The sequence below is a fragment of the Charadrius vociferus genome, unplaced genomic scaffold (genome assembly GCF_000708025.1).
Source record: "Charadrius vociferus isolate BGI_N301 unplaced genomic scaffold, ASM70802v2 scaffold52, whole genome shotgun sequence".
In the NCBI taxonomy this organism is placed as follows: domain Eukaryota; kingdom Metazoa; phylum Chordata; class Aves; order Charadriiformes; family Charadriidae; genus Charadrius; species Charadrius vociferus.
In genome coordinates, this window is record NW_009647572.1 from 1,493,488 (window position 1) to 1,506,988 (window position 13,501).

At 36.5% G+C, this 13,501-nt stretch overlaps 1 protein-coding gene across 1 annotated transcript in view; it reads right to left on the bottom strand.

Annotated features, from left to right (window-relative positions):
- The window catches only part of ARID2 (AT rich interactive domain 2 (ARID, RFX-like)), a 106,370-nt gene that overhangs the window by 1,954 nt on the left and 90,915 nt on the right, over positions 1–13,501 (bottom strand). Inside the window, exons 16-20 of the mRNA XM_009880878.1 lie at positions 11,130–11,278; positions 5,953–6,091; positions 5,768–5,853; positions 1,417–1,540; positions 1,236–1,327 (exon numbers count right to left, since the gene is read on the bottom strand). Coding sequence (XP_009879180.1) covers positions 1,236–1,327; positions 1,417–1,540; positions 5,768–5,853; positions 5,953–6,091; positions 11,130–11,278 — 590 coding nt within the window. The remainder of the gene's footprint in view (positions 1–1,235; positions 1,328–1,416; positions 1,541–5,767; positions 5,854–5,952; positions 6,092–11,129; positions 11,279–13,501) is intronic.

Here is a 13,501-nt window from a genome sequence, read left to right on the forward strand (position 1 = left end):
TACTTTAAAGATCTAAACTTTTAAAGATTTCTTAAATCTGAGAACACTGAAATCCTAGACTAATTCAGGTTATAAGAAACCTCTGGAAGTTATGCGGTCCAACTCCTGCGCAAAGCAGGGCAAACTCCTTGGCTAGATTACATTTCTCGAAATTACATCCAGTCGGGTTTTGAATATCTACTAGAATAGAGATTGCACAGCCTCTTCAGGGAGCTTGTTCCCATGTTCAATCTATTCCTGTGATTTTTTTTTTTTTTTTTAATCACAGTATCTAATTGGAATTTCCCTCACTGCAACCTCTGCTCACTTCCCCTCACCCCTTTTACTACGCTCTCCGAGAAGAGTTTGTCTCTGTCTTCACTACAACCCCCAATTAGGCAGCTGAAGACAGCAGGAGGGTTTCTACAACCAGTATCAAAACTCTTTTGTTTAGAACTAAAACTTGGGAATTACTCCCTATTGACAGGTTTTTGAAGAACAAACAAAATTAACAGATTCTTATTAGAAATAATTCCTTCTGCTACTATGAAGCTGAAACAATGCAAAACAAAACCAAGACAACACTCAGCTTGTAAATTTTTGGAAAAAACAGAAGCAGCATGCATGGTGATTACTGGCACAGCAAGTAACTACTACTCCTTCTGCGTCATAAAGAACATTTCCTGCTTAGCACCACAAGTCAGTATTGGTCCATTGACTTACTGAAGGACCTTCTACAAGTGAGAGGAAAGCTGAATCATTTATTAGAGTTACCTCAAGTTTGGAAGGGAAAGCAACAGAGAGGCAGCAATTATGGAATGCAACTGAGTGTCACTCCAAAACTTAAGAAAATGTTTGTAAGAGCTTATTTGCCCCCTTTCTCAAGTTGAGATTAAAAAACTACTGCCAATGGGAAGTTGCTTACAGAAGAATTAATTTTCACAGTCATGCAATATTGCCTTCAGGAGGAAAAGGGACATCTCTCTCATCTGTCTCTAAAAATTTAACCCGTCAAATTTACCAGACACATTTCAGAAGTCTGGATCACAAATACTGTCTCAGGTAAGATGATGCTGAGCACTTGTATGTGAACTAAACAGTCCTGAACTGACAGAGAAATTGTACTGTCAATACACTTACTGTTTGTTTGGTTGGTTTTTTTTCGAAAGGATAGGTAAAACCTACCTACTGTTTGGTACTTAAAAGAACAGAAACAACATTGCCCACTGGTATTAGAAGGATTGTATGATGCTTACCTGCGACCACATTCTGAATATTTACCAATATTTTTTAATATTAAGGCAGCTGTTAATCGGATGTGTTTAGTTATTGGTCCCTCTTTTTCATCCTACAAAAGTAAGGAGAAAAAAGAAGTGTAAAAGCTCCATAGTAGCAGGCAACAACTAATATCTAATATTTGAGTCAAACAATACTAACTGTGAAATCTCTGAAGACAAGGTTTCTTGATCCCCTCCTTAATGCCATTAGGGCAGCACTTGGATGATTCACAATGGCCTTCTGTGCTCTGGGAGTAGAAGCAGTACCCCCTGCGGCTGGCTGCCTACATTAGTAAAGAAAGAATTAATAAAAATAAGCTTTGCACCACTTTTTAGAAGATTAACAACTCTGAAAATTTATTTTGACAATTTTTAACCTATCTGAACAGAGGCACAAAGATCCATTAATACTTGGTGCTGATATGTGATTTGCCCTTTGTTTCCACAGAGAAAAACCTTATTGCAAAGCCTTCAGAGTCATGCGCTGTATTTTACGTGAAATAACACTTCTCGAAGTACTGCTCATCACCCATGACATTTGTGATGGAAAAGTAATATATTGTACTAATGACACAGCCACTTCCTGAAGTGTACCTATTTAAAGGAATGTTTTATCAGATGGGATTTAACAGGAACTGTGATAGCAGCTATGCAAATGTCATCTGAGACTTGGCCACAGAATGTCCTTAAATATAGCTACTTATCGAGACCATTAGACACTATGACAATATAAAATACGTATTAACTGTGGTTAGTGAGGAGTAATAGAAAGTAACATGATTTAAGTTATGATCTAAGACATAAAACATCTCATTGTTAAATCAGATCAAACATTTGTAAAACCAATTACCTGTTACTGCAGCTTTCAGACTGAGATTAATAAATTAAGCAAGGTATTTTATAAAGCTGGTACAAATAACAAACATAGCGGAAGCAAATTCTCCATTTTCAGTATTAACACTGAAGTCAAAGTCATTTCATGTAAAACTTTGAAATTAGTTATACAATCAGAGTTTAGAAGGTATAAATATGCAACTTCACATAATGAGTAAGACTTCATGTAAGTAATTTCACCTCAAAGGGAAGTTTTGCAGTATCAATGTGAAAAGTATCATCACGCTTCAATATACCGAACAATATAATTATGAAGTCTTTTAATATCCTAGTACAACCTGCTAAGAACATCTCAATATACTAGAAATGTACAGTAGTGCTTACTTGCCAAGATAGCATAAATCAAATGTAAATGTTCAATTTTTTAAAAATTAAATCTAGCCTGTAAGAGTATTATTTAGGCATAAATAAAACTTCAATTCTCTATCCAGAGAGACTTTCTTCATAATCTGAAATTCTAACAAGGAAACGGTTAAAAATTAGAAAAGGGGTCCGTATGAGAGGTCTTAAACCACAAAACAGAAAATTAAGAAGTAGTAACAAACAGACTCCTCCCTAAAAACTTAGCTCATAATCATTCTGTCATTCTCCCCTGAATGGAAATAAGAGTTTGAAACCCTTTATGAAGTAAAGGTAGAAGAACGTGGCTGAATTAAGAAACTGTTAGGCAATGACATATGTTTCTAGGAGACTGGGTACCACAGTAAAGGAATTATCATCTTGATTTTTGATTTCTGGAGCACTTTTGTTTTCTTTATATCGAGAAGAACAAGGATTCATCAAATGGAGGCTGTTCCCAATGTCTCTCTTCAACAGCTATCACACTATATTTTAGAAAGTTGAAGTATCATTGCCTCAATGCTAGAAATATTGAAAGAGACAACTGCAATAAATTAGGAAGAAATTAAAAGATTGTCTTCTCTTTTTGATTTTGGAAAAAAGGAAGCTGATAAAAAGTTATGAGACATCAAGTGGAGTGACTTGGGTCTGGGGGCAAGTATATCTCTTAAGAAACATCTAGATTTCTTGAATTTCTTTGATTATGTTATCAACTTAACTTCAAATCATACCATTCATCTTGTGATTTGAAGTTACCTCCTGCCCCACTCCCACAGCGCACGACGAATACTTTTGGTAGCTCACGCTACCACCTTTGCTTCAGTGGCAACAAGGAAAAAAAATTAACGTGAATCCAAAAAGATTCAAATGCACAAAGCTACAGTCAACATACAGTTAATTGCTAATGCTACCTGACCTTCCAGAATGTAATATTCAGCTACCTCTGAAAACCAGAAGAGGAAGAGTTAATATAATACAACTTTAAAAGCGAAGAAACACAGAATTAAGGTATACAACCAACTCTGTAATGCGGCTTAACTTTGCGTCCCTGGTTCCGTTACAGATTTTTTCAAGTATGTATGGTGTTACGATAGACATAAATGATGACTGACTAGGGGAACAGGCCCTTGTTTGTTACACTGCGTTCCACAGATTTTACCTCAAGCACCAATAACACTCACTCTGTATGCACTCTCTGAGGTAGGTGTAGTTTTACTACATGATGAGGGATTAAGTGCATAAAGTTGGCCTGACTGATGCCTAAAAGTTGATGGCTTACACATGCTTTATCTCAGCACCAGTTCTTTAAGTTGTTTCAGCTCCATACAAGAGTTTAGTCATGTGGACTATCAGTGGTGTGCTGATATATCTGACAAGTTTCTAAGACTCAACAAAAAGTAAATTAAGCCAAAACTTTTTAAGTCAGCTTTCACACATGTCTATGTAAAGGCAACTTGAGGTGACCCGCTGGAGCGAGCTTAATGTTTCATTTGACACAAGACTGATTCTGGAAAGCAAATTATCAAGTCTTGTCTCCCTCATGTAGCTAGATACTCTTTTCAGTAGTGCAAACATAACTCTGCAGGAGTGCTCTAAGATTATATGGGTTATACATTATATGTAAGCAAAATATTCCTGTTTCTTGATTTCTTCTTCAGCAAAAGAGGAAAGAGAGTAAAAAATAATGGACACAGAACCTCTATAGAACAGCTGACTCTACTAGCTGTCATGAGTGCTGACAGAGAAAGGTCTCATCCCTTCTTTTTGTTCCAGCCCACCTCCTGTACTGGTGTTCAACTGACTGTAAGGCAACTGTATTCCACCCACCTAGCAAAACCACTTTTTTTGATTAATTATTTTTTTTTTTAAAAAACAGAATTGATTTACCACGCAATCAGACAAAAACTAAAGCTAGTTCTCTCACTGTAAGCAGTGCACAGCCACAAGACGGAACACGGGATGGCAGGGAGAGTCAAAACATCCTACTTTGAATAGTGGAATGTTCTTATTTCAACTTGTATTCTGAAATCACATCCTTAGTATCTTGTGATATTGCAGTCTCAGTATTTCAGTGAGAACTGGTTATGCACATAAATTCCTACTTTCTGAATCTGACCTACTTAGGGAATTCTGCCTTAAAAGAGGGGATGTATGAATGTTTTTTCTTGTATGAGTACCTGAGCCAATCTGAAAGAAGCCTATGAGGACACAGAGCTACTGGACGTGTTATCTGTGTGATGGAACATTTTTGGAAAGGCAGAGTTGAGATCACAACATGGTAGTAGATGGCACCAGCCCTAAGCTTCCCACTTACCAAGTATTTAAGACTACATTACCATCATTCTTCATTTTGTGGTTTTCAGAGGTCTGAATGTTATTCAGTGTAATGAAACAAGGCACCATAAAGCAATCGTAAGTCTGTGCTACCAAGTTTGTTTATATTAAAAAATAAATGGACTCCCAAACTAAATTTCTCAGCTTTCATGCTCAACTTTCCCTGCTGCCTCCAGCAGCTTGGTAGCAATTTAACTAGCCACAGAACAGACTGCAAAAATCTGCGTGGGACCATGTAATTACATCTTCAGCTTGCAACAACGAGATTCCAGTTAGTTATTAACAAAGACCTAGTCTTAATATACTTATGCATGTAACCGAACCCTGGATAACTCCAATATTAACATAACCATCCCCACAACCCCATAGCAACGGGGTTGTGGTCTCCAATATTAATTCCAGATGGTTGATACCATTTTGGGAAAGAGAGTCAAAGCCAATTCCAGGTAGCAGCAAAAAATTAGAAGACTCTGAGGAGTTGGCATTTATCTTGTTTGCTTGTTTAAAGGAAAGTTTATTACAACAGTTCCTGGATCAAATCAGCACAAATTGAGACCACAAAACTAGAAGGAATACAGCAAGTTACAAGACTATCTATCTCAGCTGTATGAAACACCTGAACTGTACACAACGAATAACTTTCCATTTGGATTACAAGCACCTTCCTGTTACAATAAAAGTTACAAAATTCTATCCAGTTGGGAAAAATCAGGAGAATATGTTCAGAACAACATCCATCAAAGAGTATTGACCCATATACCTTAAAAAATTAGCTGTTCCTTTTACGATAACTGCAACCACATCTCCCACATGATAATCTATTCCCTCTTTTGCCCATTTTGTCTGTCTTTCACCAGATAAGCCAAGTTATAAATACGCAAATTCTTCCAATAATTTCTAATACTTTTATTTTCACTACTGCTAATGAGGCTCAAGTCTCTTACTTATTGGAAGGCTTCTGATTTCCTGCTTGTCCATGCTCATCTTGTTTTAATCCTGCAAGCAAAGCATCTCTGGAACAGTGCTTATCCTGTTTGGAGAAAAAAGAAAGACAGTAAGAAAGGTGTGTGAAAATTTACCATTAAATTCCTACTATTTTCTGAAACAATATGTGAAAGAACATCTGCACCTGTAAATGGGTAATGAAGGAAAACCTCTGCCGCTGGAAAGGTTCACATCCCTCCCATAAGCACTGCCCTGGGTAGACATCTTTTCCTCCATGTTCAGTTGCTGCGTGATAGAAAACTTGTGATGGTGTTTGAAACCACCTACAAAAAGAGGGGGAGGGGAATTTAAGTTTGATTTTTTTTTCCAGCTAATGGTAAAGCACAAATATCACAAACATAAACACATACTGGATAAACATTTTTATTTTCTGAAACAAGATATGCATTGGTAAAATGAGAAGTCGACAAATCCTGAAAGGAAAAACATGTATGTATATAACCAGTGAGCTACTAATAAGCGGCAATATGGTTTTGCCAAAGCCAACCGAAATATGCTTCTATTTTTCTATTTATACTTTACCAAAGAAATAACGCATGTTAATTCCACCAGATCCATTCTCTGCAACACAAGTAAAATACAGTAATAAACAGATTAAAAAGTTGAGTTTCATATATTCCTTTTCCTGTTTTCCTTTTTTACTGGCAGCCATACTCAGACCTTATTTAAACTTTAACTGGGAAAAAAAGAGATGCACACCATTCATCATCCTATTTGCTCTCAATACTGCACGCTTGTCAAAACTGACGGAATAAGAGATCAATCTAAAATTAGTGCTCTTTAGCACCTGAATTCTAAAGATCAGGAAAATGGACAGAATAGCCCCAATAAGAGCTTTCTTCCACTCTGAAGTGGTAGGAAAGTTACAACTCACTATGAATGCCACCTCAAAATAAGGGTGAGTCAACAGTTTTTAAACAGTTTCAAATTGTGACATAGACAAAAGATGTCTTATCTTAACGTGTACCACATTGTAATGGACAACCACTATCTTTCAAACAATATGAAATAAAAACAGTGAATGACCCAAAGTGTGGGTGTGTTTTTTTTTTTAGTCTAGATACACCTTAAAACACATCAAGTGTTACAAATTACATCCCTTAACTTCAACACAGAAAAAATGGCCAAAATAAACAAAAGACTTGGCTGCTTGCAATTCATTTCAATACAACTAACCCAGCTCATCAACACCCACTTAAGGCTTGGACAGAAGAGGTCTAGAAACCTAGTTCCTGCCATTTGGGAAGTTGCTGCCACCAGCTGTCTCCACACACTTGCTGGACAGATGCCACTGGTGCAGCAGTCTTACCAGAGGAAACACATGCACCCACCTCAGCCACTTGGGTTCAGTGTTTTAGTTTCAGTTAATTAAAAAAGTACTTGTGTTAAGATGTTTGAGTGAACTCACTGGGCTGAATAGTGCCAAGAGGGAGATGACACCCAATCAGAGACTTACCGCAAGCAGTCAAGGATGAAGCATCATCTTAAACCTACTGCAAACCTACCGCAGACATTTACGGACGAGTTCAAGTCAGAACTCTCAGCGTACAAAGAGCAGATCAGTAGGTGCTTTGATCCAACCACCTCCTTACACATCCTCCTACTCATTTCAATACTGTTCGTTACGCAAGCATACTTGCAATCAATACTGTACAGATACTGCTACCTGAATCCCATAAAGGTGTAAAAGAGTTAATTTCACCCAGAGACAAATCTTAGTTATAAACTGAATTCTACTGCGATAACCACCTGTAATACAGCAATTACCTTCTGCATAGGTAATAAATACTTAAATGCTTAAAAAGCATTCACCTTGCCAGTCAGCACTTGCTGAAGGGAAGCTGGGGAGGAGAAACTGCCTCTTGCTGTTGGTCCAGATAGCGCGTAGTAGCAAATGGAAATGTTTTATATCTACATTGGCTCAACAGCAAAAGTTGATGTTTCAGAGGACAGAAAGATGTATTTTCCACAATAAAGAAGAAAGACAGTATGTAAACTTAAGGCTGGCACAAACCTATTTAAGGATAATTCCTGGCATGGATGAAACAAATTTCACAGCATAAGTGAAAACCAAAATGTAGTTTAAAACATTTTATTTAATATGGCAAGGCTTTAAGAAAAATAAAGCTATTTCAGCTATGTTGGTTCACTTACTGTATAATACATTCAGCATTATACTTCAATCACTGACCTAAGAAGATTCAGGATTACTACCATTTTGCAGAGAAAAACTATTTTTCCTTAAAGAAACACCTAAACATGGTAATTAAAAAAAAAAAGCTTAAGTACTGAGAATACAGCCAGTTGAGTCCAGACTCTTACTTCCCACTTAATTTCTCCATCATTCTGTTCAGCTGCTGAACAGAACATTAAACTAATAGCTGACTTGACAGGCAGTAGAGATTCAAGAGCATTTCCAATTTACGTTTTAAATACCAAGCAATTCAAGAGCAGACATCTCCTGCTTACCTATGAAACAAAATAGCAGCTTTTAAATTAAGCTGGATACGATTAGCAGTACTTGCAGACAGCTGAACTTCAAAGGAAAACACCTTCTTTCTGTTACATCCTCAATGCAAAGTAGTGTGCTGACTGACACCTTTTAGAGTTTTACTTCCACTTCAGATACTAAGCCTGCATACATCTCCGAGAGGCCAGTCATTACAACCATTTGCATAATCAGGCCTGATCTGGTTGTGGTCTTCAGACGCTACTACATTTGTTGCATTTTATTTCAAAATCTTGGTATAATGTTTCCTAATTTGGTTCTGAAAAACAAAACAGCAGAACCCACACCCATCCAGTGGAATGTTGCTGACTGCAGCAGCCAAGTTAGCAGGTAGGAAAAGAACATACTATTTTATTTATTCGTATTTATTCTGATTCTCAATAAAATGTTTTTGAAGGCCTTCACTGCCTTCTGCAACACATCCTGGAAGGTAAACTTGATGCTAATATGTTGTGAGAATTAAACTAAAGACCGTGCATAGGGAAACAGGTGCAAATGACTGTATCAAATTTGCCTCCTGTCATATCTTTCCAGTTAATTGTGAACACCGAAGACGACTGTTCTATCATTCTGCTATGATGAACCTGCCTGCCTAAAACTGAGGGAAAAAACCTGCTAAGCAATCATGAATGAAACCAAGTAGTGGATGTAAAGTTCACATAGACTAATGACCCACTCAAAAGAATCTCCTGGTTTCCTGCTTAAACAACTCAATAAAAACATCTAAGATACAGTTACAGTAACAGGTGGCGATTCCACATCTTTCTTTATGTCTGTTAGAAGCAGTAAGCCTACAGGAGATTTGATACTCCTGTTTTTAATCAGGCTGATGAAGGAGTATGAGTAAACAATACACATTTGAGGAAGATGCTGTCTTAACATTTTGGTTCTCTCTTCATCACAGAGAATGCTGAGTGTAATGTTTATGTAAACTGTTTTTAAGCTGGGGCTGAAATAAATATTTTAGAAGAGAGTGACAGCATAAGAACAAGAGCTGTGTGTCACACGGACAATCTAACAATGCAAAATCTCTGAAGGCTTTTGAAAATAATGAAACTTAACTATCAACAAAAACCAGTACAGTAAGTAACAACAGGAGAAACTAAAAGCAACAGAAATAATACAGTATCTTTGAAATAAAGCATAGAGATCAACTTGTGAAATATGAGCCTCGTAGCCCTTAACTTCAGTCTCAGGAAAATTTACTGGAACAGTACTTTAAGAGAGACTTACAGAAAGGCTGAAATTGTAAGGCAATAATAATTGTATTGTCGTTCCTCCTGCCCCAAAATTTGTCTGCACATATTTGTATCCTAGTTCACATGTGACATCAGCTTTTTCCATGGTTAGATGTTACCTCAACTCTACACAACTGATCCTACATAACTTTAGACATAGAAGAAAGCTGGCGACTCACTTGTGCTTCAAAACTGTAGTTCAGCTAACTCTTCAAGATGGCATAAATTGGCAAGGCTTCTGCTAAGAAACTGCCCCAGCTTTTCAACTCCACCTCAGTACAATCCACTCTTGTACCAACACAGGTGTTTATGCATCTATTGTGCAGCCAGTAGAGTATGCCTCTACAGTTGTATTTATTAGTAGTAAAGAAGTAAAGTAAAAGTATAGCCTTACACATATTTCTTACACAGAGAAGCGTCACCTACCTAAAAAAATAAAAATCACTTTTAAGGTGAAAACAGGGCAATGATTTAAGAAACACCCTATCTCTACAGTACCAGTCAGAGTCTTAAGTAAAACCCACGTCTTGCATTGACTTAATGATCTTTGAATTATGTTTGTAAGGAATGAAAGAAAGAGAAATTACAGCTTCAGGCATCTACAGATTAAAGAAACACAAATTACAGCTCCAGGAGTCTACAAATTAACTGTCCTTCAGTATTCCTCTAATTCTTTTCAAATGCCTCATTTTCACCATCAGTTCCAAAGATTCAAACTTCTCCATTATTTCATCCCAACTTTCTGAATGTCTGCACACCAGTCTTCTGCCAAATCAGTTTGTCTTTATGCTCCCTTTTTCTTGTCCTACAACAATGAAATGTCTCACTCTTTTTCATGCCCATCCTGTACATTATGCAATTCTATTTGACAACTCCCTTTGTTTCACCAATCTGTACCCTTCACTGAAAGCTAAGCATATTCACAAACCTGTGTTATTTTAAAAATCTGTGTCAAGATATACGTACTGATAACAAGGGTAGTATCACGTGTTCATAAGCCTACATACAAAAGTCTACTAGCTCACCACTCTCTCTTTTAAGGACAACAACAAATCAAAAAAAAGTCTAGTCATTGCTGTCTTGTTCCTCATTATTTCCTTTTGTGACAATGGAGTCCTGTGGCTCACAAATGGTATCATAATTACTAAAATTAGTCATAATCTAAATAGGACTTTGACCAGGACACAGAAGTGCAACACCCTGCTCTTGCAAAACCGGAAACACACGAAAAACTAAAAGCTGGAAACACAAGAAAATGTCCAAGACATGATTTGTAACTGCAGTACAGTAACTATTTTTGTACTTGCAATACAGAGAACAAGCTTCCAAGCTAGGAATTATTTTTTTATGCTCTGAAGTATAATGGAGAGCAGTTAAATGTCTTGCACTCCCCCATCTCAGCTTCAGTTTCCTCAACACTTTTCATTTTTTCTTTTCCCCACCCACTTAATGTAACTTAAGGCAACAGAATGGATAGAACTTGTAGAATCACCTTCTATATACAAGCATCTGTTATGTATTAGTAAAAGGTAGTTAAATAAAGGAGGTATTTACTTTTTACAAGATTGCCACAGACACATGAAGTTCTGTCCAGGTTTTTTCATTTGCTCTGCATGCTGACTTGCTGCAGTGTATGAAGGCGGCTGCAAACTGATCTGCTGGCCCTGTACTTGCACTGTTGGTATCGACGTTGCAGGTGTGCTCTGCAAAAAAAGTTTAAACAGAGTTTTAAACAGGGCTTATTTCAAGACTTGACATGCAGTTTAGTGTTTGTTCAAAGGTCTTTTGTTTTACACTTTAATCAACCACAGGTTTTCAGATTTTAACACTTTGAACTCTGAATAAGCGTTAATAGACACAATAACATCAGGGACATAAAACTTTTACACTGTAGCATTTCTGCAGAAGTTTCTAATAGTCAAATTACTAAACCTTATACCTAAATTCAAATACAGAATTATGATTGCAAAGGAATTTCTCAAAGGCACTAATGGAGCAAAGGTCAACATTATTTTACAAAGGCTTTATTTGTTTTTTAAGGAAAAAAAAAAAAGCACGCAAACTTTAGGGGTTGCAATATCATCAGCACAGGGAGTAGTTTGCTTCCCTGTGTAAATGTAGGAGAAAATATTGCTAAAAGAAGTAAAATGAGCACTGATACATCTAGAACTGCTTTATGTTCTCTGATGAAATGGTTTTATGAGCAGCATTAGTACGCATCAGTTTGTGTTACAGAGTGTGTATGGAAAGGTAAAATGAACAATGCTGAAGAAACACTACCAAAGACCAGTAGGCTCAAACTAGGACATTCCATTTTCTCTGTAAAACTTGGCAAAGGACGTAATTCTTCAAGCTCTTGGAAAACCAGCCAGCACATGTACCTTTATACAGAACATCACATGCCCAGAATGCCTAAACATGCCATACAACTTGTATACAGTGAAATATAAACATTTCAGAAAGAAAAAAAATACATTTCGCTCGCTCCCTTGCCATATTACAAGACACTTATTTTAACAGAGAAAGAAAAATGTCTTAAAGTTACCTAAAAATATAAAAACAGAGCCAAAACATGTCAATTTTATTTCTTCTTCTGAATAATAGATACTGAATGCTGGACTACCCCATTTCAGAACAGTGTTTATGTCAGAACACTTTCTCCTATTTCTTTTTTCCTAGAAGGCTCTGGCCAGCAAGATGTTTATAAAGAAGATGACAATAAAAAGATGAAGTTTTTGAATATTATCTAGGAATGAAGACCTAACATCCTTTTCTTCCCTACTGTTAGAAAAGGAACATAACATGCTTCTAAAGAGACCAAACAAAACTACTTTCAAGTCTGTGTTCAATAATAGTATAATAGAAGCATTTTCCAAATGCCACACACACTACTCTGCACCTTTACAGGTCTGTTACTGTCTTTAGACTTCAACTGTAAAGAAACATAGTTAAGTGCAACTTCTAACATTTCATTTGTATATTGATCTTGTGTTTTCTTCCTGCTACTCTCTATTGGCACTGCAGACAACAGTCACACAAGGTAACGAGTTAATAACTATCACAGATCATACAACACTAATAACATGACCAAAAGGACAGCAAAAAAGCCTCATCAAAACCAACACACTTCCCTTATCCAAGCATAAATACTAATAAAAGTAAGGCAAAACTCAGCAAAACTCCTGAACACAGCACAACTAGCGTATGATCCCTGTGATCTGTATGTGTGGAAAGTCGTAAGAAAGGACTCTCGAGTCCATTAGTCATGATTACAAATTATTTTAAACTAAGCAATGATTTTCATCTAAAGACCTCTAAACTATTTTACAGATTGGGTAATAAATCTTCACAATATATCTTTTAACAGACGGTAAAAACAAGTGGAGCCTTTTAAGGCCTTTAACAAGGCATTTTTAAAGTCACACTGAAAGTAAAATCATCAAGTGTCAGTAGTACAGCTTGTTTTGCAATCTTCACTTGGCATCCTAATATCAATCCATTATGATGGTCTTTATCTGACATTTTATCCCTATAGAACTTCTGTCTCATCTAATGTGCTGGACAAAGAGTGAGCTTAGTGAATGAATTCAGTATTTTATTTAATTCTCAACATTCAACGTGTAGTTCATGTATTATTTACTCCATTCTAAGCAAACCCTGCAATTAATCCAGAATTATGAATTTTCTCAAGGGTTTTTCTGGCAAGGTCTCCTAGTGGTATTCAAAGGTTTTAATACCACCTCATTAAAAATCTGTTTATTTTAAACAAGGAGATCTGAGATATACAACACAAAATGGTACATGCTGAAAATGAAAAAGGACACGAAAGAAAACAACTTTTCAGGACAAAAAGTTAAAATTCAGTTTCCCCTCCAATTTCTTTCCACCCTTTTTTTTTTTTCCAGTGAGAAAAACAAAGCTGATAA